Source organism: Nicotiana sylvestris, chromosome 2 (genome assembly GCF_000393655.2).
Source record: "Nicotiana sylvestris chromosome 2, ASM39365v2, whole genome shotgun sequence".
NCBI classification, from domain to species: domain Eukaryota; kingdom Viridiplantae; phylum Streptophyta; class Magnoliopsida; order Solanales; family Solanaceae; genus Nicotiana; species Nicotiana sylvestris.
The window spans coordinates 161396262-161419954 of NC_091058.1; the positions used below are offsets into that span (position 1 = coordinate 161396262).

The 23693-nt window shown below is 36.9% G+C and overlaps 1 protein-coding gene across 1 annotated transcript; it reads left to right on the forward strand.

The window, feature by feature from the left end:
- Nucleotides 1–11946: 11946 nt before the first annotated feature.
- LOC104210821 (2-oxoglutarate-dependent dioxygenase DAO-like) lies at nt 11947–14534 on the forward strand. Its single transcript, XM_070167536.1, has 3 exons — nt 11947–12476; nt 13793–14108; nt 14202–14534. Exons 1-3 carry the CDS (start codon nt 12319–12321, stop codon nt 14325–14327), a joined length of 600 nt encoding a protein of 199 aa, XP_070023637.1. The 5' UTR covers nt 11947–12318; the 3' UTR covers nt 14328–14534.
- Nucleotides 14535–23693: the final 9159 nt, after the last annotated feature.

Consider the following 23693-nt stretch of genomic DNA (forward strand, 5'->3'; position numbering starts at 1 on the left):
CACGTTCTGTGCATTTATTTGGAGAACTAAATGCTTCATGCTAATTGTTGATGATAAATAGTCGAGTCTGGTGGGGGTAGGGTCTAACCCTTTTGTTTTTTCCAAAAAATGAGGCACGAGGTCCCCAGTTTCGGTATGATTAGCATGCCCCCACTCTTGTTAGACTAGTGGAGGAGTCTTCAATCAAATGACCAAATCAATGAGTGGAAAGAGAGGGCCGCCAAAGCTAGCAAAAGGTTGGAATATCTGGAATACAGTCTGCTGGAATTGGAAGGAAAAGTGAGGAAGAGAGTCACCGACTGCCAGAACGCCGAGAGAAACGAAGGAGAACACTTGGCAAAGGCATTTATACTGGTGAACCTATGCGACCTGGAGGATTTGATCAACGAGAGCATTCAACCTGAGGAAGGTCCTTCTGGGACAAAATAGATAGGAATTTGTTTTTTTTTCGCTTTATGAATGTAATAAGGCTAATGGCCATTAGTGACTTTTATTTTTTGCTTATTTAGTGTCTTTTTGGGATTCATCTATTTTTATCAATAAAATGAGGCATTTAGCATTCTAAGTTCTCCAAATCAATTTGTCGCTAGGCCTACCTCGGGCACAAGTTCCCAAATTAGGACACGCTTTACATTCCCACACTATGTGTCTAAATATTGCAATACCTTTTATAATCCTCACTGACTTGATTACCTTTTGTTTTATTTTTATTTTTATTATTCCCCTCCCAAAGGTTAGTTCGTGCACTCTGGCATCATCATCTTATCACAAGATCCAAAGGCCCTTCCATACAGGCTGTGAGCAGAGGGGCACATCTCAATAACTGGACCATCATGACAACCAGAGCCCGACAAGCCTCAGGGTAGCAAGGATAAACCAAGCATTATCCATTGTTTTTACTAAATGGTTTTCTTTTCGCATTTTCAATTCCCGAAATAAGATCTTCAATGTTCAAAACAGTTATGCAATTCATCAAAGCATTTTGACTTTTCTTATGAATCAACACTCATTATCGTTTTCTCTCATTACTTTACCAATACATCATTATTATTACTTATCTTGATGAACCAATGACTATGGCATGCAATGAGATAACGCAACAAAGGGATATGGATTCAGAAGAAGATGACATACCTGACGAGATTGTCAAAGAGGTTGAGAACTTTGAGAACAGACCTAAGTCCAACCTGGACGAGACCGAAATTGTTAACCTGGGAGATGCAGAAAATGTTAAGGAAACACGAATCAGCGTTCACTTATCGCCATCAGAAAACAAAAAATACACAGAATTTCTAAAGGAGTACGAGGACATATTCTCCTGGTCGTATGATGACATGACTGGTCTAAGTACGTCTATTGTGGCTCACAAACTGCGAACCGATCCGACATGTCTGCCGGTAAAACAAAAGCTCAGAAAGTTCAAACCCGATATGAGTTTGAAAATCAAGGAAGAAGTCACCAAGTAGGTCAATGCTAAGGTCCTCAAGGTAGTAGAATACCCGACATGGTTAGCCAACATCGTGCCAGTACCAAAGAAGGACGGGAAGGTCAGAGTCTACGTCGACTATCGGGATCTCAACCGGGCCGGTCCGAAAGATAACTTCCCTTTACCGAACATACATATCCTGATTGACTAAATTTTCGGTAATAGGGAACATACAAATTGCAAGTATGAACATACACATCCTGATTGTTGGTGCACGGGAACATACAAATCGCAAGACTAAGCTTTGTCTTGTCTGCATCATACTACTGCATCCTTCATGGGCTGAAATATCGCCAACTCATACGAAGGCGTCATCGTTCAGAGGCACCATCTTCATAGCCCGAGAACACCATGTCATGGCCTGAGGATCCTTTTCAATTTTTTTTTGCATATCATTATTCAAAGGCATCATCGTTCGAAGGCACCATCCTCAAAGCCCAAGAGAATCATTTCATGGCCTGCGAATCCTTTATCATACGCTTCATGGCCCAGGACGTCATGGTCTGAGGACGTCATCCTAACCATCCAATACGACATTCATGGTCCGACGGGAATTTGCATCATGTTTAAATTTATGCACAGTGCACGCTTGTATTGTTCCTAATTGCAGGTAAACCGGCAAGCAACGGCCATCCCGGCAGGAGTGATCCCACTCCAATTCCCCTAGCCATATCAAACCTAACCATTCCCATAAGTCGTCCACTCACCCCGCCCTTGATATTGTATCCGATCTTGAAAAGGTCTCCATCGGCATACTCCGCCAACGAATCCTGAACTATATACGACGTGATTCATGTAAAACCAGGGATATGTAGGCAGCTCAGAAGCTAGGGTGCAGCCTAAACCTCTTCAAACCGTTCCGCTAGGTCAAAATTGTCCATCATATCTTTACCCGACAACTCTTTCATCCTTCCCGGGTAAAGAGGGGCAGCTGTTGATACCCAATTTTCCCTATATATTTTCAATATGCAAAATAGCTCCAAAATAGCATGTAAATGCATACATAAGCATTTCCAAATGTTTTATTATTTTTCCATAATTTTTAAAGTATTTTAAATCGATTAATTTCCCTTTTCATCCATAAAATCCCAATAATTATGTCCAAAATTATTATTTTTGATGATTCATTTATTGGATTTTTATATTTACACCAAAATATGGCTAAGGTAATTTTTTGTTACATATTTTTACAATTTTTTTTAATATTTTTTAAAGCTAATTGCATATAATTACAATATTAACCTTTTTAAGATTTAATTGTGTTTTATATTCATAAAATTGAGCCCTATATTTTTAAATTGTTATTTACATGTTTTGAATCATTTTAGCACTTTCAATTTATTTTTAGAAATTTATTTACTATTTTTTATAATTTTAAAAGGGGAAACTTGACTATTTAAATAATAGCACATTTGTATTTAAATTTTAGCCTAAATCAAACCCAATTTCCCCAGCCCAATTCTGAATCAAACCCAACCCTAGCCGAATTTTTAACCGACCCAAACCCAGATCCCTACCTACCCGTTTAATCCAGGCCATTGATCATTCAGATCAACGACCACCACTTCACCTACCATAATTAAACCCTAAACGACCCCTTGCCCTAACTTATTTCTCACCACCCGCCACCCTTGAACCCCTCTCCTCTCAATTCTCTCTGCAGCCTCACATAAACCCTAGCCGCCGCCACCCAATTCCACCCTAATCCACCTCAATCCCTACCTAATCCATGAACTCCCATGGTCGTTCGAAATGTAGACCGGCCTCTTATATCTTCTGGTGGCTCGTTTGTGTGATTTCATGGATAGATCTTGAAGAGATCTGGTCCAGTCCGTGCTTGACCTCTATCTCTGGTCTTTCTCCGGCCATCCATGGCTGTTCAAATCAGATCATTGACTTTTCTGGCTAGATCGGTAACTTTCAAAGTCTTTCTCACTTTTTCTGGGTTCTCTGAAATCGTAGCTTTAAGGTCTTTCGATTTTCTTTCAAATCTATCTTAGATCTATGCTTATCATGAACTACTTAAGTGTTTTTTCGAAGGTTCTTCGATTTTCTTTAAAAATGACTCTTCATTTTTCAACGATTAGGGTTTTCTCTTAACCTCTTTTAAAAGATCTCTTTTCTGATTTTTTGGTGTTGTTTCATTATTTTTAGTATGTTCAAACGACTTGGTTATGCTTTCCTTCTATTTGATTCATCATGTTGAAAACCCTAGGTCTTTTTTGGTCGTATCCGAGTTCTGAAACTATTTGTTTGAATGTGTACTTGTTCGATTAAGTTCTTTGTTTCTGACTCTCTTTTCTTTGTTTGACTTATCTGATTTTGAGTTCTTATCATCTCTTAAACTCGACTACTATTAAAGCCCTAATTTCTTAAAAGAGTTTTCCTCGCTTATTACTATGAGTTTGAAGGCCTTTACTTGTTTCTAACTTTCTTACCTATTAGTTTGGTTCTCTGCACTTTGGTTCTATGTGACTACTTGACTACTGTGCTTCGAATGAGTTTCTTTTACTACTGAATCCTAGCTTACCCCTGCTGCAACTGTATGTTTGTGTTGTTTCTTTTTGTCAACATGTTTGACCCTGCATGCCTGCATTCCTTGCTATTTATATGTTGAGGTGTAGAGTCATGACTCTTTCTTGAATGATCCTGATTCCCTCAATATTGCGACTGATTGCAAAAGTTTTCTTATGAGCCCTAGTTTTACTCGTTTGTTTAAATTAATTGATTCATCTCCTTTGATTACTGTGATGCTTTACCTTGCTGAATCCTTTCGCAAAACTAAGCATATTTTGTAGTTAGACTCAATTATTTACTTTACACTTTTACTGCCCCTTATATGGCAATAATCAATCTATCTCAAACTGATTTCTTTCCTTAATTAACCCAGTTAGTATCCGTTAAGCATTGATTCCTTAATTAAAGGGAATCACTTGTGTTAATTGATTTTGATTGTGATTATTTCCATGTTTGAGTTGGAACTTTACTTATTACCTTATTCTTTACTCGTTTTCAAAACTATAAATACCATACTCTTTTTCTTAAAACACAGCGAACAATTTGAGTTCAGAACATACACTTACACTCAAAAACTCTCTCCTTCTTAACTACTACTTGTGCTATTGCTTTGTCTAGCCGGCTGAAAGCCAAGGCTAGACTGTGGAATCTTTCCTGATTTACCTTTCTGCACTTTTCTTCTCTACTGGTATGTCCTAGTTAATTTTTTAAGCCCCAACAATAACATGCTTCTTTAGTTGCTTCAGTTTCTTTCCTTTTGCTTAATTCTGCTTATGTTTCTGCAGTCAAGTTACATTATTAGCATGTTGTAATATGTTCCCTTTTCCCTTAGATTAATGCTTCCCCTATGTGTGTGTTAAAGTATATTATGTCTTATGAACCCTAAACCCCCATATCCTCTCTATGTGTTTGTGTTCCTTTGACTAGTTTGTGGCCATGCCAACATCAGCTATTGTTGTGCATGACCAAACCAGACCCCTGCTGGGTTCATGTGCTTACAGACAAATGTATCCCCAAAACCCCTTGACCCCTTTGAATGACTACTGATTCTGTGTAGTTTTGAGTTTTACTACTACTACTAATTTAAATAGCTTCTATCACTAATTGCTTTCAAAATGGACTGTCAGTCCAGCTTTTAAAAATAAATCTCTTTTTCAAACTATGTTCTGCACTTCCACTATATTCTTAGAATCTAGGTTTTGCCTCTCTTGTGTGAGCCTTGCCTTGGGACCCTTGAGCTCCCTCTAAACTTGGACACATAAGGGCTGGCCCTTCCACACTGCACTCATTCTATTTGGTTATGTAAATCTAGGTGTGAGCACTGCCCGGGATCCCTTGAGGTCCTTAGGGAACTCTGACACACCCAGGTATGAGAAAAGGCTTTGAAATATTGGCATCGAAGTGGTTCATTACATAACTCAGAGAGGAAGTCAAGATCAGGCTTCCTTTGGTTGTAATTTCTTATTTTTGCACTTCTTTTGTAATTCAATCATTTGGTCTGTAATAATTTGTAAAAAGTTATGGGGTGATTGGTGAAAAAGGGTGGGTAGTTGTATATAGTGGGTAAATTGGGTAGATAACATGCCTATAGGGTCTATTTTGATTCCAAATATGGTCTGTTAGATAACATGCCTATAGGATCTGCTTTGGTTTAAAATAAATTATGCATGCTTTACTTTCACAATTATAAACCATGTCTATAGGGTCTAAACGGCTTTAACAGTAGAGATCATGCCTATAGGGTTAAAAATCCGCTTTATAATTAGATATCATGCCTATAGGATGTAAAGTAATTGAAGTTCAATTTTTCATTACAGCATGTATCCAGATTCGTTTCCCTTAGAGATCATGTCTATAAGTCCAAAGTCAGCTTTTAATAATTAGATACCATGCCTATAGGATTTAAAATCAGCTGTAATAGAAATCATGCCTATAAGGTCTAAAACTAGTTTAGTTAAAAATCAGTTTGACTCGTGCCTGTCTGAATCAGAATAAATAACCTACTATTTTCGTGTTAATCAATATCATTAGAAGGCATGCCTATAGGATCCAAATCGCCTATTTAAAATTAACCACTACTCTACTGCATTATTAATCAATATAGATATCATGTTCATAGGACATCACCATTACGCCTAGGCAAGCGTTAGGTAATTACTTAAATAAAACTGGAACTGTCTTTGTTAATTACCTACTACTACAACCAATAGGCAGACCTGATTCAGACTTCTTTTCTGAATTATACAATAAATCTAGTTCTGACTCAAACTCTACTTTAGGATTCTTTTTTAATTCAGACCTTAACTGTGTTTAAGTCGTGCTATTTATATGAATTGTTTGCAGAGGTATATATGAGCCCTCTAATTGTTTATATATTCCCCTCAAAATGCAGTCATACGTGTTTTGTATGTCGCCTTAGCCTTTTACCTTTAAACCTAAGAGTCAGCCTAAAACCCTCCCTCTTATAGGAATAATAGTCCTAAATTCCTCCGGGACTGATAGGAATGAGATGGGTAATAGCATACAATAGAGATCGAGACCAATCCGCGCTTTAATACCTTAACAGGGTGGGAAGGGTAGTTATGGATATGATGACCGGTGTGCTAATACCACGTGTATCCCCTCTTTTGAGGAGTGTCATATTTGGTGTTGCATTGAGATGATCCATATTATAAACAAACCTAGGACCCCCTTTCATTTTTTACAAGCATATCTAGCTTATAACTCTTTTTCCAAAACCCTGCCTTTTAATAATTGTTTGCATTTGTGTATTTAAACTTAAATCTCTTATTACTTGAGCCTTTTATTTGATTACTTGCTAATTGCACAACTTCACAAAAAACTATCTGGCCGGAAACTACACTAGTGGATCCTGAGGGGTGCCTAACACCTTCCCCTTAGGATAATTTCAAGCCCTTACCCAATCTCTGGTTATCAAACCTAGTTGTAAATGAACTCTATGGGTGTCCTAATGTGCCTTAAATCATTAGGTGGCGACTCTTCAAATACCCAATTCCGGGAACGAGTCATTATACCCCATGAATATCAAAACTCAGACTCCTCTCCGTTGCGAGAGGGGAAAAAGGGGGCACGACACCCTCTATACATGGTTTCATCAACCTTTTTTCCATTGTTGTCTTCATCGAGCATTGTTGTTGGGATCATTGGAGTGACGATTGACTTTGCATTTTCCATGCCAAACTTTTTGATAAGCTCCCTGGTGTACTTGGTTTGGCTAATGAAAATCTCTTTAGTAGACTGTTTGATTTGAAGTCTGAGATAGAATGTCAGTTCTCCCATCATGCTCATTTCGAATTCTCCTTTAATGGAAAGAGCAAATTCTTCACATAGAACAGAGTTAGGACTACCAAAAATAATGTCATCAACATAAATTTGAGTAATAAGATTACCTAAACTAGAATGCTTAATAAAAGGGTTGTATTGATATTACCTCTTTTGAACCCTTGATTTAAAAGAAAAGAACTTAACCTTTTATAACATGCATGCGGAGCTTGTTTGAGACCATACAAAGCTTTAGTCAGCTTGTATACATGATTAGGAAAGGTGACGTTTGCAAATCCTGGTAGTTGCTTCACATATACTTCTTAAGAGATGTAGCCATTTAGGAACACACTTTTAATGTCTATTTGAAACAGCTTGAATCCTTTGTGAGCAGTGAAAGCAAGTAATATTCGAATGGATTTAAGTCTTGCTACAGGAGAAATGGTATCATCATAGTCGATTCCTTCTTGCTGAGAGTATCATTGAGCAACCAATCTTTCTTTATTTCGAACCACTTGACCAGATTCATTCAATTTATTTTTGAATGCTCATTTAGTTCCAATGATGGAGGAGTTTGAAGGTCTTGGAACCAATTCCCATACTTTATTTTATTCAAATTGATCTAGTTCCTCTTTCATAACACTTATCCAGTGAGTATCTTTCAGATCTTCATCCAATTTCTTAAGCTCACGTTGAGAATTAAGAGCCACATGAAATTTGTTCTTCTGAGATATTCTTGTAGTGATTCATTCCTGTGGATCTCCTATAATGAATTTTTGAGGATAGCCAAGTTCGCTTTTCCATTCATTTGGAGTGTTTGAGGGAGGATCTCTTTCTACATTAGTCGACTGATCTGTTTTAGATGGTTCGAGAGTTTCTGCAGTCTCTTTAACTGGTTGAGTTTGCTGATCAGCTGATTCACTTTGATGATCCTTTCTTGTAATGAAAGATTTAGGGACAAAAGGAATTTCCTCATCTTTAGGAAGTTTTTCATTCCTTGGACGAGGGTTAGTATCAACAAAAACAACATGAATTGATTCTTCAATGCAAAGCATTCTTTTATGATATACTCTATATGTTTTACTTGAAGGAGAGTAACCAAGAAATATACCTTCATCACTTTTAGGATAAAACTTACCCTAATTGTCCTTTCCATTGTTGTAAATTAAACATTTGCATCCAAAAGGGTAAAAACAGATAATATTGGATTTCTTATCATTCCACAATTCATACAATATCTTTTTGAGGATTGGTCGAATCAGACACCTATTGATGATATGGCATGCTGTGCTTACTGCCTCTGCCTAGAAATGGTGAGGTAGAGAATTTTCCACAATCTTAGTTCTTGCCATGTACTGTAGGGTTCTATTTTTACGCTTTAGCACTCCATTTTGTTGCGTACATCTTGGTGAGGATAAGTTGTGAGAGATTCCTTGATCGTTGCAAAAGTTTTCAAAAGCTCTGCTTTCAAATGCTCCTTCATGATCACTTCTGATAGAAAAGATGTAGTAACCCTTTTCTCGTTGAACCTTCTTACAGAAAACTTCAAAATTCCTTATAGCATCATCTTTATGACTCAAAAACATAACCTAGGTAAATCTAGAGAAATTATCCACAATGACAAAAGTATATTTTCTACCACCTATGCTAGCAGTTCTAGTTGGACCAAATAAATAAATATGCAATAGTTGGAGAGGTTTTGAGGTGGAAACAAAATTCTTGATTTTGAAAGATGATGGAGTTTGTTTTCCTAGTTGACATGCATCAAAAATATGATCCTTTGAAAAATCTAGTTTTGGAAGTCCAATAATGAGATCATGTTTAGAAAGCTTTTGAACAGTATGCATGCTGGCATGACCAAGTTTTCTATGCTAGACCCAGGGATCATCAACTATGGAAGTAAGACAAATTTGATCCCCAAGATTATCTAAGTTACTAATTGTATAGATATTTCTATCTCTATTACCTGAAAGAATGAATTTACCTGATTCATCTTCTATAAATTAACCATATTTCTTAAAACGAACCTCGTAGGAATTGTCACTTAGTTGACTAATGCTAAGAAGATTGTAGCCGAGTTCATCAACTAGGTAGACTTCATCTACATTGCATGTTGAGCTCAGAGGAACTTTTCCGATACCAATTATATTTCCTTTGGATTTGTCTCCAAATGTGACTGTTACTCCATCTAGTTTGGTGACCGTCTTGAACAATTGTTTGTCACCAGTTATATGTTTGGAACACGCGCTGTTGAGATATCATTTTCCTTTTCAATTCTTCGTACGGTGTTCCTGCAAAATAAATTACTTGTTTTTAGATACCCAAGTAAAATATATGTATTTTAACCATATACATGTGTTTTCTCTGTTTCTAGGCTTCTGAAGTGTGTTATATATTAGGTGATGAGGTAAATTAGGGAGAAAGTAATGCTTGGTCATGTGAGGAGTGTGTACAATTGGATATAGATCAAAAATTTACTGTGACGTGGGAGAATCCAAGGAGAATATGCAGCCTTTCTTAATGTACGTCAGTAAGTGAATTTTTGAGTGCAACTTTTATTTTTGGAATAAAAACCAAAGAGAAAAATTGTGAATGGATGAATAATAAAACTAATACTGAAAAAATCTGATGATGGAAGAATTTTTTTAAATTAAAGTTTGGTAACAAACTTTATTCCTTTGTGGTGAGGTGGCGTGGATTTGCTTGTCCATACTTCATGATTTTTATTATTTCATCTTTCTCTTATTTTTTTCAATGTATGAAGAATGACTAAAGATAAAAAATACTACTCCTTATCAAAATTAGAAGGAAAACATATTTTTGTGAACTTTCTTTTCTTTTGCAAATGAAACACAACTAATTTTTAACGTGACTCTTTTTAATCATTTTCAATTTTTTTAAATAAAACCTATAAAAAGGTAAAACAAAAAATACCGAAATTAAACTTAAAAACTATTTACAAACAAAAAGTGATAAAAATTTTAAATATGGTAAAAAAAATTAGGTGCTCATAGACTCAAGAATACACTGAGTCCCAAATGCGACCTCTGATTGTTCCCAAATGCGAACCTCTTCCTCGCTATTACGAGATTAATCAATCCAGCTCATACTCGCAAATGTGAACACTTCACAAAAGTAAGGATCGCAATTGAGTGCCAGACCTCGCAAAAATGCGAGATCTGTAGCATAACACCAACAAGAGAATTGCACCAGCTATCTTCACACTTATCAAACTCATCTGAAACAAGTTTGAAACTCACACGAGCCCCTCGGGCTCCAAATCAAACGTGCAGACAAATGTAATAACATCATACGAAATTGCTCGCGCAGTCAAATCACCAAAATAACATCTGAATCAACAAATCAACCCTTAAAACGAACGGACTTTTAAAGTAAAACTCAAGAACACTAGAATCATATTTAAGCGTTCGAATCATGCCAAATCAATTCCAAAATGAATCAAATTTCACGGACAAGTCTCAAATAGCGATACAGACCTATCTCAAGTTTCAACATTGAAATTCGAATCTGTTAGCTAAGAAGTCAATTTACGGTCAAACTTAGTAAATTCTCAAACTTTCAAAATGCTAGTCTTCAACAAATCACGTCAAAACAAGTTAGGAACTTTCGAATTCAATTCCGAACATACGGCCAAGTCCTAAATCATGATACGGATCCAGCGGGATCCTCAAAATACTGATCCGAGTCTGTTTACACTAAATATTGTCCGTAGTCAACTCAAACCATTTTTAAGAAAAAAAATCTTCACTTTAACCATACCGAACCAAAATAAGAAATACCTAACTATATCGAAATACTTTGATACGGTATTTGATATACACAATTGATAAACCGAATACCGAAATACTGAACCGAAATTATTAAATACCGAACCGAAATACCGAATGTCCACCCCTAGTAGAAGGTAGAAACTAAGTCCTCAAAGGTAAATAGAAAAACAACATAAGTCAAATTGAAATGGAAGAGAATAATACTAAGTAATAAAGTTTCATTTAGTTTTAGCATTTAGAACTGTTATATCTATGCATTGTAGGTTACTCCTTTCTGTGCATAATAAGTGATTTTTTGTTCTTTTTAGTTTCGTCCAAAATAAGTGCCAATTTATATAATCAAGAACGAATTAATTTTGTTTTTTCAATTTTTTTCTTATTTATATATCTCAATGTTTCAAGTTAACAATAAGCAATATTTAATTAATGTTAATTTAGCAAAAATACTATTTTTACTCTAGAAGTTAATATTTTCTTAAAGAATGTGTTAAATACCAAAAAGTTATTTATTATGAACCGAAGAGAGTATCTTAGAGCTTTGAGAACTTTGATGGAATGGCCAATTGGCCATAACCCGTTTTTGGAAATTACTGAAGCATTAATCACTCGAGAAAGCCACTAATTGCCAAGGGAATTGCAGTAGCATCTTTTTGGAGTCCTGTCGTGACAGCAAATTTATACTAATTAAATTAATTAGTAACAGATAGGGTTGACCTTGTGCAGTACTTAACCAAACTAATAATATAATAAGCTACGTGATAATTGCATTTGATTCCAAACAGATGGCTACCACTGCACAGATAAAAGAAGGTAACTAGTTTAGTTTTGGTTTGCAACTTTTATAATGGCACAGGAAATTGCACCCTCTGTTCCTTCAATATAATAATTAAATCCCTCATAATAAAAAATAACTTATTTAAAATTTGGAACTCACGTGCACCCACCATCCCAGAAATTAAAAATAGCTAGATCCAAGAAAAATCACTACTACAAGATCGTGAAGAGAAGCTCCTTACAGCAAGAAGCCAAACTTGAAACGAGGAAACAAAATAAGGTAATGGAGGAGTATGCAGCAAATGGTGGGTTGCCAGTGATAGACTTTGAGAACTTTCCAAAACAGTCATCTAAGTTGATCAATGCCTGTGAGGAATGGGGATGCTTCAGGCTTTACAACCATCACAGGATTCTTCCAGCTTCACTCATGGCTGACATGAAGGGAGTTGTGAGATCATTGCCACTGAGATGAAGAAACGGAACAAGGGTAATAATATGGTTCCTGGAAGTGGATACCAGCCCCCTACTCCCAATCTCATTGTTGAACCGTTGATTCTCTATGATATGACTTGTCCTAAAGGTATTCATGCTTTCTGTGCCCAGTTAGATGCCTCTCCCTTTCAAAGGTTTGCCTCCCCTTCTTTCACTACTTTAGTCTTGAATTATATATTCACGTGTTTAAAAGATCTATGCACTAACACACACCATCTTGTTAAGTTAGACTTACTATTTACTAGTAATAAATTACTATAACTCTTCATAGCAAGTCCTCTAGATTATACGAATTATATGATTGATGCTTTCTGTTATAAGTTAGATCCTCAAGTGTTTGCTTCCTTTGACTCTGAACTAAGATGCAACTTCAATCTTTCTTCCTCTTTTTTTTCGTGCTTAATTAATATGATGAGTTGACCCACCTGCTGTGCCATATTTAGTGCCCAAGACAATAAAGAAGAATCTCATATAACTAAGGTGGTTTGGTACGAGGTATAGGGAGATATAGTGGTGGTATAAAAATTTAATATTATCTTAATACTCTGTTTGGTTAGCAAACCAGATATAAGTTATCCCGGTGTTAAAACTTATACCTTATAAAGGGTGGGCTAATTAACACTGGTATAACTTATACCTCAATTGTCATTCTTAATACAACATATACCAAATAGTGAATAAACAACAATCCCAACATAACTAATCCCAGCATAACTTATCCCAACATAACTCATACCGGCATAAGCCCTATTCCAACCAAACGATCCCTAAGTTTTCCAGAAATAACTTTATCTATTTGACAATTCAATTACTCCGTCCATTCACTTTTACTTGTCTACTATACTACAAATATATTTTTACTTTTATCGTCGACTATACTAAATCAATATAAAAACAATCTTTTTTCTTGTTTTACCCTTATCATTAAATAATTGTTCATCAAATCATTTTTCAAGACTTTTGGAAATATAATCACTAATATGGGTAAAATTGTAAAGTACATACTCCCTCCGTTTCAAATTAGATGAGGTACTTTCCTTTTTAGTTTGTTCCAAAATAAATGACACATTTGTAAATTTGGAAAGAATTCAACTTAAAACTCTTCATTTTACCCATTTTACCCTTAATGAGAAGCTTTTATAACCACATAAATGTCATGACCCCACAAAGCTTTTACCCTTAAGCTTTTAAGACCACAAGTTTTAAAATTCTTTAAAAATAAGAAGATTTTGGTTCAATTTTGTGTTTATATATATACTAGTGTAAACTATAAGTAAACGTTGTGTTATCTACTGGAGTAGTTTCTCTCGTCATTCAAAACAAGAAGACCGTATCTGTTTGGAGTTCTCCAAATCAGCCTACGTACATATATACGTCTCATACTGAACCAATTAAATTCCAAAATATTGTTCCTATAAGACATTAATGCCTTGATTATAACTGTAAACAGAGAGACAATTATGAAGTATGCTGCTGCTATTCATGAACTATTCATGGACATGACGCACAAAATTAGTGAAGGGTTGGGTATTAAGAATGTGTCTTTTGAGGGATGGCCATGCCAGTTTAGGTTTAACAAGTACTGCTTCACGCCGGAAACTATAGGTTCCACCGGCGTTCCTTCACACACAGACACATATTTTCTCACTATACTACAGGATGATGAAAACGTCAATGGTCTTGAAGTCATGAATAAATCTGGCCAATTTGTAGCAGTTGAATCCTGGCCAAACTCCCTCCTTGTCAATATGGGAGATGTAACCAAAGTAAGTACTTCCTCTGTTTATAGAATCTTGCCTTTTTAATATAAGTAAGTAAAATGATCATATACTATGCTTTTGTTTTGTTGCTATGTGAAGGCATGGAGCAACGGAAGATTTAACAATGTCAAGCATAGAGTGATATGCAAACAAGGAAAAACAAGGGTGTCAATAGCTTCATTCATTCGGATACAACTGTGGAACCCAACCTCAACTTGTGGATGATGAAAATCCTCGTCTCTACGTACCTTTCACTATAGATGATCTTGCAAAGCTCAGGCAGTCAACAAGAAATTTCAATGGTGAAGCTCTTGATCACTTCCGTACCAACTTGTAGATCACCTTGTCTAGTTTATGTGATATTTTTCCGATCCTTCATATTGATAAACATGAAAAAGGAACAAAGAAAATAAAGAGGGAAATATTCTTTTTCTTTCGATAAAGAATGACGAAGGAATTTTAATTTGTGGGAATTCCATGATGTACACTTTATCTTACAGAATGGTCTACTTTTGTCTTTTTCAATTTCCAGATTGATTTATCTAGCTCTTGTATGTGAACAAGCCAACTCTAGGGGCAGAAGTCACTCTGCTTCTTCAAAATATAGAGGGTTTCGGATTGACTTAAAAGCTGATCAAACCAGCTTAAAAATACTTGCCATACACGAAAATCTAGGATACGCCCATTGCAGCAGGCAACAAATTTAGTCTAAAAGCGATTAGTTTTAGTTACAAGTCGCTTACCACAAACAACTTTATAGAAACTAAGGATTCATCAAACTATATGGAGAACCAGGTTCTCTACTAGTTCCTACAGAAATACAGAACGGTAAGTAAACAATACAATGGAGTTTTATGTGGAAAACCCCCTATTTAACCAAAAAATAGAATTTCAGTCAAAGCTAGAATTTAGAAGAACGCGGGTTACTGATAATCAAAAGAATATGTAGAAGAGAATAATTTGGAATAACCAGAATGTAATTAGGAGAAAAACAAGTGAATCAGAGTATATTTCAATTGTGTTTGTCCTTACAAGTGTGACTAGATACCTCCCTTTTGTAGGTGTCTTGAAGATATGCGTTTCCGTCAAATCATAATAAGGCTATTATGAATAATTAAAGACATTGAATGCTACGTGCCTCTTCCTTTGCCTTTGCTCGTTTCTATTGCTGTCCGCGACTCTTGACTAATTATAATTCTTTTACTATTTGACCAGTCCACGTGTCTCAACATACATAAATTCAATTTTTTTCAATACAGATAGTCCCCCCACTTTCCATTTATTCATCAATTGAATATTTGGGAAGTGGATTTCATTAAAACGAGAATTTTTGTCACCATTAATGCTATGACAAAATTGACGCTTCAATTGTCACTTCCATTTAATACTTCATGCACATGTCGATTTTCCATTGGCTCTGCAGTGTTTGTAGCCTTTTTTCAAGGTTTTTACGGTGCCACTATTAACGAAGTGCTAGTTATCATAATTATGATCTTTCCACCTCTACACTTTTACCTTTGGCGGTTGCTTATCGGTATAAATATAATATTTTCCTTTGTCTTTTATCACATAAAGCTTATTGAACACTTATTTCTCCAAATCTTTGTTGACTTCTTCCTTAGACCATTCTTTTTCGATATGTCTTCTCCAAGCCCTAACCCTGAGAGAGTTTCCATTACTGACTCCTTCCCTAATGCCCCTGTTAGGCATAGAAGGGGAGGTAGACTTCGTAGTTTAGGATCTACTCGAGGAGGTGGTTCGTCTATGCCTTCTTCTGGTTCTAGTCCTTCCTCTAGAACCAGAGGTTCCCTTTCTCAAAAATCTTCTTCTAGGGGTAAAGACCTTTCTGAACCTTTACGCGAACCTTTAGTAGATGAGATAGTCCCTTCAGAATTGTCTTTTTACCATGACAGGGAATCTCTTAGAAATCAAGTTTCCGCATTAGATCGTGTCGATACTTAACCTACTCAAATTACAGAGGTTTTGACTCCTGTGGTTCGTAAGGACTGTCATTGGAGTAATGATTTTCCCATTATCATCCCTAACCTGAATCAGAGAATTACTTCCTATTTAATGGGGTTCTCTTTTGTTTACACTTACCCTTTTACTTTAGGGTTTAGACCAGCAATTGATCCAGTCATTCTTGAATTTTGTCGTTTCTTCAATGTCTGCTTGGGTCAAATTGGCCCAATCATATGGAGGGCAGTTGCCTATTTAAGGCATTTAGCCACTAGAGCTGAAGCTCCTTTTACTTTCCCTCACTTGATTCATCTTTACTCACCTAGGCTTTTTCGTAATGGTGTTTTTACACTAGTGGCCAGGATTAAGAGGGTTTTGGTGAGCCCCGAAGATGACAAGGATCGTGGCTAGTATGCCCGATTTGTTGCTGCCCCCACTGTTGGTTTAGTGGGTGAAAATAATGTTCCCTTCCCTGAGAAGTGAAATTTTGCACGTAGGTCTTTTATCCCTCTCGTACCTTCCTCTTTCAAATTTATCAGCTTTACTAATTTTACCCCCCGCCCCTTTGTTTTTCTTTTTAACAACCATGGGAGTCGTGGGGGATGTTCCCAATTTCCGTGGTTGGGTAGATAAATTGCTGAAGATCGCACCAATGGACGGTAGATCTTGGAAAACACTTTCTAACTGCTTTGGTTGGAAGGTTAAGACTCACGGTAAGAGTTCACATTTTTTTTTCGTGCTTATATTCTCCTTTATTGTTTTAACTTTTATCCTTCTTTTTGTCAGGATTTGCTATTCGAGGGGTTACTGCGGAAGCAGTTGCAGCCTCTCGTGTCTCTTTGAGGTCTCGTACTCCTTCAGGAACCCGAATCTCTCTAGAGAGAACCCGAGAAATAGTCTTGGGTTCCTCTTCTGCGGAAAGGAAGGTTGCTGAAGAGGAAAATTCTGAAGAAGAGGAAAATGAGAGTCCATTGGTAACGAGGCCACAAGTTAGGAGATGCATTATTTCCGATGACGAAGCTGAAGTCTCAGTTTCTTTTACCGAACCTGTTGAAACCCCAATAATAATTCCCGATGATGACGTCACTCCCTACGATACCCGTGAGTCTATCGACCAACTTTTTATCAGTGGATTTGGTCATGAAGATGTTGGGCCCGTTTTAGACGAAGTACCTTTATCATCTTTTTCATTACCCGTGCTTGTGATTCCTTCTTTACCGGCCCCAGCTATTTTCGTTCCTTCTTCTACTACTCTTACCTCTTCTTCAGCTCCTCCTTTAGCTATTCCCCCCTATAATTCATCATACTGAAATGGGCTCTTCAAGTAAGAGTGCCGCTATGAGGCGGGTAACTATTAAAATTCCTGCTGAGAATAGCCTTTTGAGAAAATCAGGCCAGGCGGAGCAGCTATCTAAATCTAGTGAAGAGATCAGAGAATTAAAGGCTCTTTTAAATCAAAAGGAAGTTTACTCTGGGGAGCTTGTGCAAAATTTGACTCAAGCACAAGAAGACCTCAGAATATCTGCTGATAAGGTACGTGCTTTAGAATTCTCCCACACCTCTCTTCAAGCTTCCCACAGTTCTGCCTTGGCTGAAAATGAAGAGCTAAAAATGAGATCACTGCTTGGGAAAATGATTATGAGATCCTTGAAGAAAAATCTGTTGTTGAGGCAAGTTGAGATTTTTTGAATTCCCGTCGTGATACCCTACTTGAAGCTAGCCAAGAAAACTTCAACCTGGAGTTAGAGTTAGCTAAAATCAACGAAACTATTGAAAAGGCTCAACAGACTCAGGACTTCCCTTCTCTTGTGGATGAAGTTCTCGTGGCTGAAGCTCTTATGAATGTTGAAGCTGATACGGGTGTCATGACTATTTCAAACCCGATCGAGCCCGTTGCTGCAAGTCAAGTTGAAGCCGTGGCTACTGATGCACCTGCTCAAATTGAGCCTGCTGCTATCGACGTTCCTGCCTCAATACCATAAACTTCTCAGTGACCAGTTTTAATCATTCAAATGATTTTATTTTTGTTTTGATTTTGGAAGATAGTAATCAAACCCTTAACTTCATTTGAGGGTTGATTTTAGGAACTTCAGTCCCCAAGTCTTTTAATGGGGTAATCTAAACAATTTCGTAGTTTGATGACTAAGTTCGAACTTAGTCTTAGATGTTTTTTACATATTAAGAAGTTTTTTATCTTAAACTTCTGCTTGCTTTATTCTCGCCTTTATTTTTAAGGACTTACAGAATAATTGCATTTTTGTTTTTCCGAAAAATGCTTATGTTAACCTCATGATCAATTTAAACATGAGTTTTATAAAAGAGGGCCCTTTTATATTCCAATACTTAATGAAGAAGACGTCTCAACTTCATAATGGTATTATCATACGATGAAAGAAATAGGAATACACATGTTTTTATGAAATAACTTGGACAAGTTTTTATTTTTGAACCTTGTCTAGTTCCGAATAAAACTTCACATGTATTTGAATTACATCTACAACTTTCTCGTAACTATTTTTCTTGTAACAGATTTAAAAAAAAAGAATAATAGACACTGGGTTTTTCCTTATAACCCGTTTTAGTACATAGCCTTTATCCTTAGTGAGGTTTTTCTTTGGCCTTAGCTCGTGGATTTATAACTTTTACTCTGCACTTGACTGGCTTTAGCTCATGGCTTTATGACTTTTACTCTGCATTTGACTCTTTCAGGCTTGATTTTTCCTTAATCTTCTTTGCCTTCTTTATACACATGTCCGTGTATATTATGTAGTCCCCCAAGTGTTTGAGTGTTGAAGTATGAAGCCTCGAGCACTTGATAGTTTCTCTCATTTGGTCCTTTTCCTGAAAAGGAAAAACGTACGAGACTTGGAAGGACGATTATAGATGAAGACTGCATAACCCATTTGTATTTCTATTAGAATAATTGTAACCTTAGGCCAGGAATTTTAGGTTACTCTATGTGCCTTGCAGGTCGTGACTCATCATTTAGTACGGGTTAACGTTTTGCCTATCATCTAAAATCGTTAGTAAAATCTTAACAATTCAAAAATGAGACTTAAAATGGTTATACCTGACCGTGGATTTTCTTTAGAAATAGTATCTCTTTAAATGAACAACATTCCAATGCGAAGGTAGTATCTTGCCATCCATTGTCTCCAGTTCATATGCTCCTTTTTCCTGCAACATCACGCACTCTGTAGGGTCCTTCCCATGTTGGACATAATTTCCCTGTGTTAGCTACCTTTGCAGACTGAAAAACCTTTTTAAGAACGAAGTCCCCAATTTTGAAGAACCTGAGGTGTGCTTTTCTATTGTAGTATCGTTCTATGACTTGCTTTTGTGCTGCCATTCTTATTAAAGCAGCTTCTCTCTGCCCCTCGAGTAAGTCTAGGTTGACCCGCATCTCCTCTTCATTAGACTCTTGTGTCGCCTGTGTGAACCATGTACTTGGTTCCCCTATCTCAACTGGAATTAAAGCCTCAGCTCCATAAACCAATGAGAACGGTGTTTCACCTGTACTTGTTTTTGCAGTTGTGCGATAAGCCCATAAAACTCCAGGTAACACTTCAGGCCAGTTTCCTTTTGATTCCTCTAGCCGTTTTCTTAAGTTGTTGATAATGACTTTGTTCGTTGATTCTGCCTGTCCATTACCCACCGGATGATAGGGTGTTGACGTAATCCTTTTAATTTGCCAACTTTGAAAAAATTCCGTGATCTGAGCTCCAATAAACTGAGGACCATTATCACATACGATCTCCTTTGGTACGCCGAATCGACATATGATATTCCGCCAAATAAAGTCTCTGACTTCCTTTTCTTGCACCTGTTTGAATGCACCTGCCTCTACCCATTTAGTAAAATAATCAGTGAGAACAAGCAAAAATTTTACATGTCCTTTTGCTTGCGGTAATGGTCCTACGATATCTATTCCCCATTTCATAAATAGCCATAGCAAAATGACTGGATGTAATAATTCCGCAGGTCTATGCATATTGTTATCGTACCTCAGGCATTTATCACATTTGGCTACAAAACTTTCTGCCTCCTCTTCCATTTTAGGTCAGTAATAACCTGCCCTAATTAAGGTTCTTACTAGTGATCTTCCACCTGCGTGATTCCCGCAATGACCCTCGTGTATTTCTCTCATTACATACTATGTTTGCGAAGGTCCAAGGCATCTTGCTAAGGGTCCACCAAACATTTTACGATATAGATTGCCTTGTTTTAAGCAATACCGAGCTGCCTGCCTTCGAAGCGCATAGGCCTTTTTCTTGTCATCAGGGATGGTTCCATACTACAAAAAAGCAATAATTTCATTCCTCCAATCCCAGGTTAAGTTATTAAAATTTACCTCATTCGTATCAGGATCAAGAACTGAATGAAATAAATGTATCACTAAGGCATTTGCATCGTTTGCCACGTCAGCCGCAGATGCGAGATTAGCTAGGGCGTCTGCTTCAAGATTTTCATCCCTGGGTATTTGTCTAATCTTCCAATCTTGAAATTGTTTTACCAATTCCCGTACCTTTTCTAAATACTGCTGCATCCTTGCTTCCCTGGCTGTATAAGTCCTCATTATTTGATTAACTACGAGTTGTGAATCACTCTTGATTATAATCTGATTTATGTCAAGTTCCCGTGCCAGTTCTAAACCTGCAATCATAGCTTCATATTCTGCCTCATTGTTAGTTATGGAATGACATTTAATAGCTTGCCGAATAGTTTCACCCGTAGGTGGTACCAATACTATCCCCAAACCTGCTCCTCTCACGTTAGATGAGCCATCAGTGAATAAAGTCCAAGTTCTTGGGCTGGCTCCATTGAACACCTGTAATTCTTTCTGCTTCTAACTGTATTCCCTGACTAAAATCATCCACGAAATCAGCTAGTACTTGCGATTTTATAGCAGTTCTAGGTTGGTATGCAATTTCGTATTCACTTAACTCTATTGCCCACTTAGCTAACCTACCTGATAACTCATGCTTATGTAGTATGTTACGTAAAGGGTAGGTAGTTACCACAACGATAGGATGACATTGAAAGTAAGGTCTTAACTTCCTAGATGCCATGATTAATGCAAGTGCAAGTTTTTCTAACTGAGGATACCTCGTTTATGCATCCAACAAAGATTTACTTACATAATAGATAGGTGATTGTTTACCTTGCTCTTCTCGGACCAAAACAGCACTTACTGCCACCTCCGAAACAGCAAGGAAGAGGAGCAGCTTTTCCCCAGCCTTTGGTTTTGCCAACAAAGGCGGATTTGATAAGTACGTTTTCAAATTCCTAAGTGCTTGTTGACATTTCTCATTCCATTCAAAATGATCCTGCTTCTTAAGAGCTGAGAAGAATTTAAAACACTTCTCTGATGATTTAGAGATGAATCTTCCCAAGGCTGCAATTCTCCATGTTAATCTTTGAACTTCTTTCTTGTTTGAAAGTATGTCAGGGATTTCTTTAATGGCTTTAATCTGTGCAGGATTTACTTCAATTCCACGGTTAGAAACAAGAAAACCCAAAAACTTGCCTGATGCAATGCCAAATGCACATTTTTCGGGATTTAACTTCATATTAAATTTACGCAAAATTGAAAATGTGTCAGATACGTGTGATATATGATTTTTTGAGTACTGAGTTTTAACAAGCATATCATCTATATATACCTCCATTGTCTTTCCTAAATATTCCTGAAATATTTTGGTAACTAACCTATGATACGTTGCACCTACATTCTTTAGACCAAAGGGCATTACTTTATAACAATAAGTCCCCGGTCTGTTATGAATGAAGTTTTTTCTTCATCTGCCGGATCTATTTTAATATGATTATAACCTGAATATGCATCTAAAAAACTTAACAATTCATGACCTGTAGTTGCATCAATCAATTGATCTATGTGTAGTAGTGGAAAAGAATCTTTAAGGCAGGCTTTGTTAAGATATGTATAATCTACACAAACCCGCCACTTACCATTTTTCTTTAGGACCACAACAGTATTGGCTAACCAGTTAGGATACTTTAGCTCTCGAATGAAACCAATTTTTAGTAATTTTTGGACTTCTTCTTGAATCACCTGATTCTTGAAAGTTCCCTGCTTTCTTTTCTTTTGCTTCGCAGGAGGATATGATGGATCTTCATTTAGTTTATGAGTCATCACCTCCGGTGGTATTCCTATCATGTCGGAGTGGGACCAAGCAAAGTAGTCCATGTTAATTTTCAAAAATTCGATTAACTTACCTTTCATTCCTTGGTCAAGATTAGCCCCGACATAGACTTTTTTATCAGGCCACTGAGCAAACAACACGACAAGTTCTAATTCCTCTATCGTTGTTTTGATATCTTCATTCTCTTCTGGTTCTTGAATGGTATCAGGCCTTGAGTCTATATCTATTCACGTTTGTTCAGTTGAGGTTTGTGTTGTGGTGTCCTCAACTGCCTTCTGTGATTGCTATTTGCCTCCACTTCTCGTGCTTGTATCTACAACGGAGTTAATAGCCTTGGATGTATGTTGATCTTCGCGAATTTGACAAATTCCCCATGGCGATGGGAATTTGATAACTTGATGCAAGGTTGAAGGAACAACATCCATTTCATGGATCCATGGTCTCCCCAGAATCATGTTGTAAGCCATCTCCATGTCTACTACCTGGAACTTTGTATCTTTGACGACCCCTTCAGCAAAAGTGGTGAGTGTTACTTCTCCTTTTGTGACGACACTGGAATTATCAAATCCAGATAGAGTATGCGCCTTTGGTATTACTTCATCTTCAGCTTGCATCTCACGTAGCACTCTTAGCAAAATAATGTTCACGGAACTATCTGAATCAATCAAAACTCGTTTCACATTAGTTTCATGAACAATTAAAGATATTACCAGTGCATCGTTATGAGAGATTAATACGCCATCTGTATTTGCATCATTGAATGTAATATTACCTTCTTCTAGAACATGCCGCACCCATTTCCCTTGGGTAATAATTATTTTGGAAGTTTTGTTAGCTACAGTATATGACACAACATTAATGTCTTCACCCCCACTTATAACGTTAATAATTCTTTTCGGAGAAGGTGGTTTTGGAGGCTCCTATCTATTCTTCATGTAAGCTTGCTTGCCTTTCTCGCTAAACAGTTCTATAAGATATCCTTGTTTTAATAAATGATCAACTTCACTTTGTAAAAATCTGCAATCCGCTGTTTTATGCCCGTGATCATTATGGAACTCGCACCAATGGTCAGGGTTGCGCCTGTTTGGATTCGATCTCATTTCCTTTGGCCATCGAACCTTATCTCCCATGCTTTTCAAAACAGCTACGAGCTCGGAGGTGCTAACGTTGAAGTTGTAACCTCCGAATCTCGCTTATAAATTTCTATCATCATCCCATTCTCATAGTTGTTTTGCTCGTTCCTAAATCTTGATGAAGAACCTGATTCTTTGTTTCTGGATCTGTGATCGTGCCTTTGATTATCCTGTTTTGACCGTGAGTCTTTCCCCGCAGGTCTCATATAGGGCTCGTACCTGTTTTTACTGGATCTTTTTTTGTTCTCTGCACGTCTTGAACGTATACTTTCTTCTTTTTGAGATCGGGGAATAGTATCTTCCTCAATCCTCAACTTTGTGCTATACATGTTATA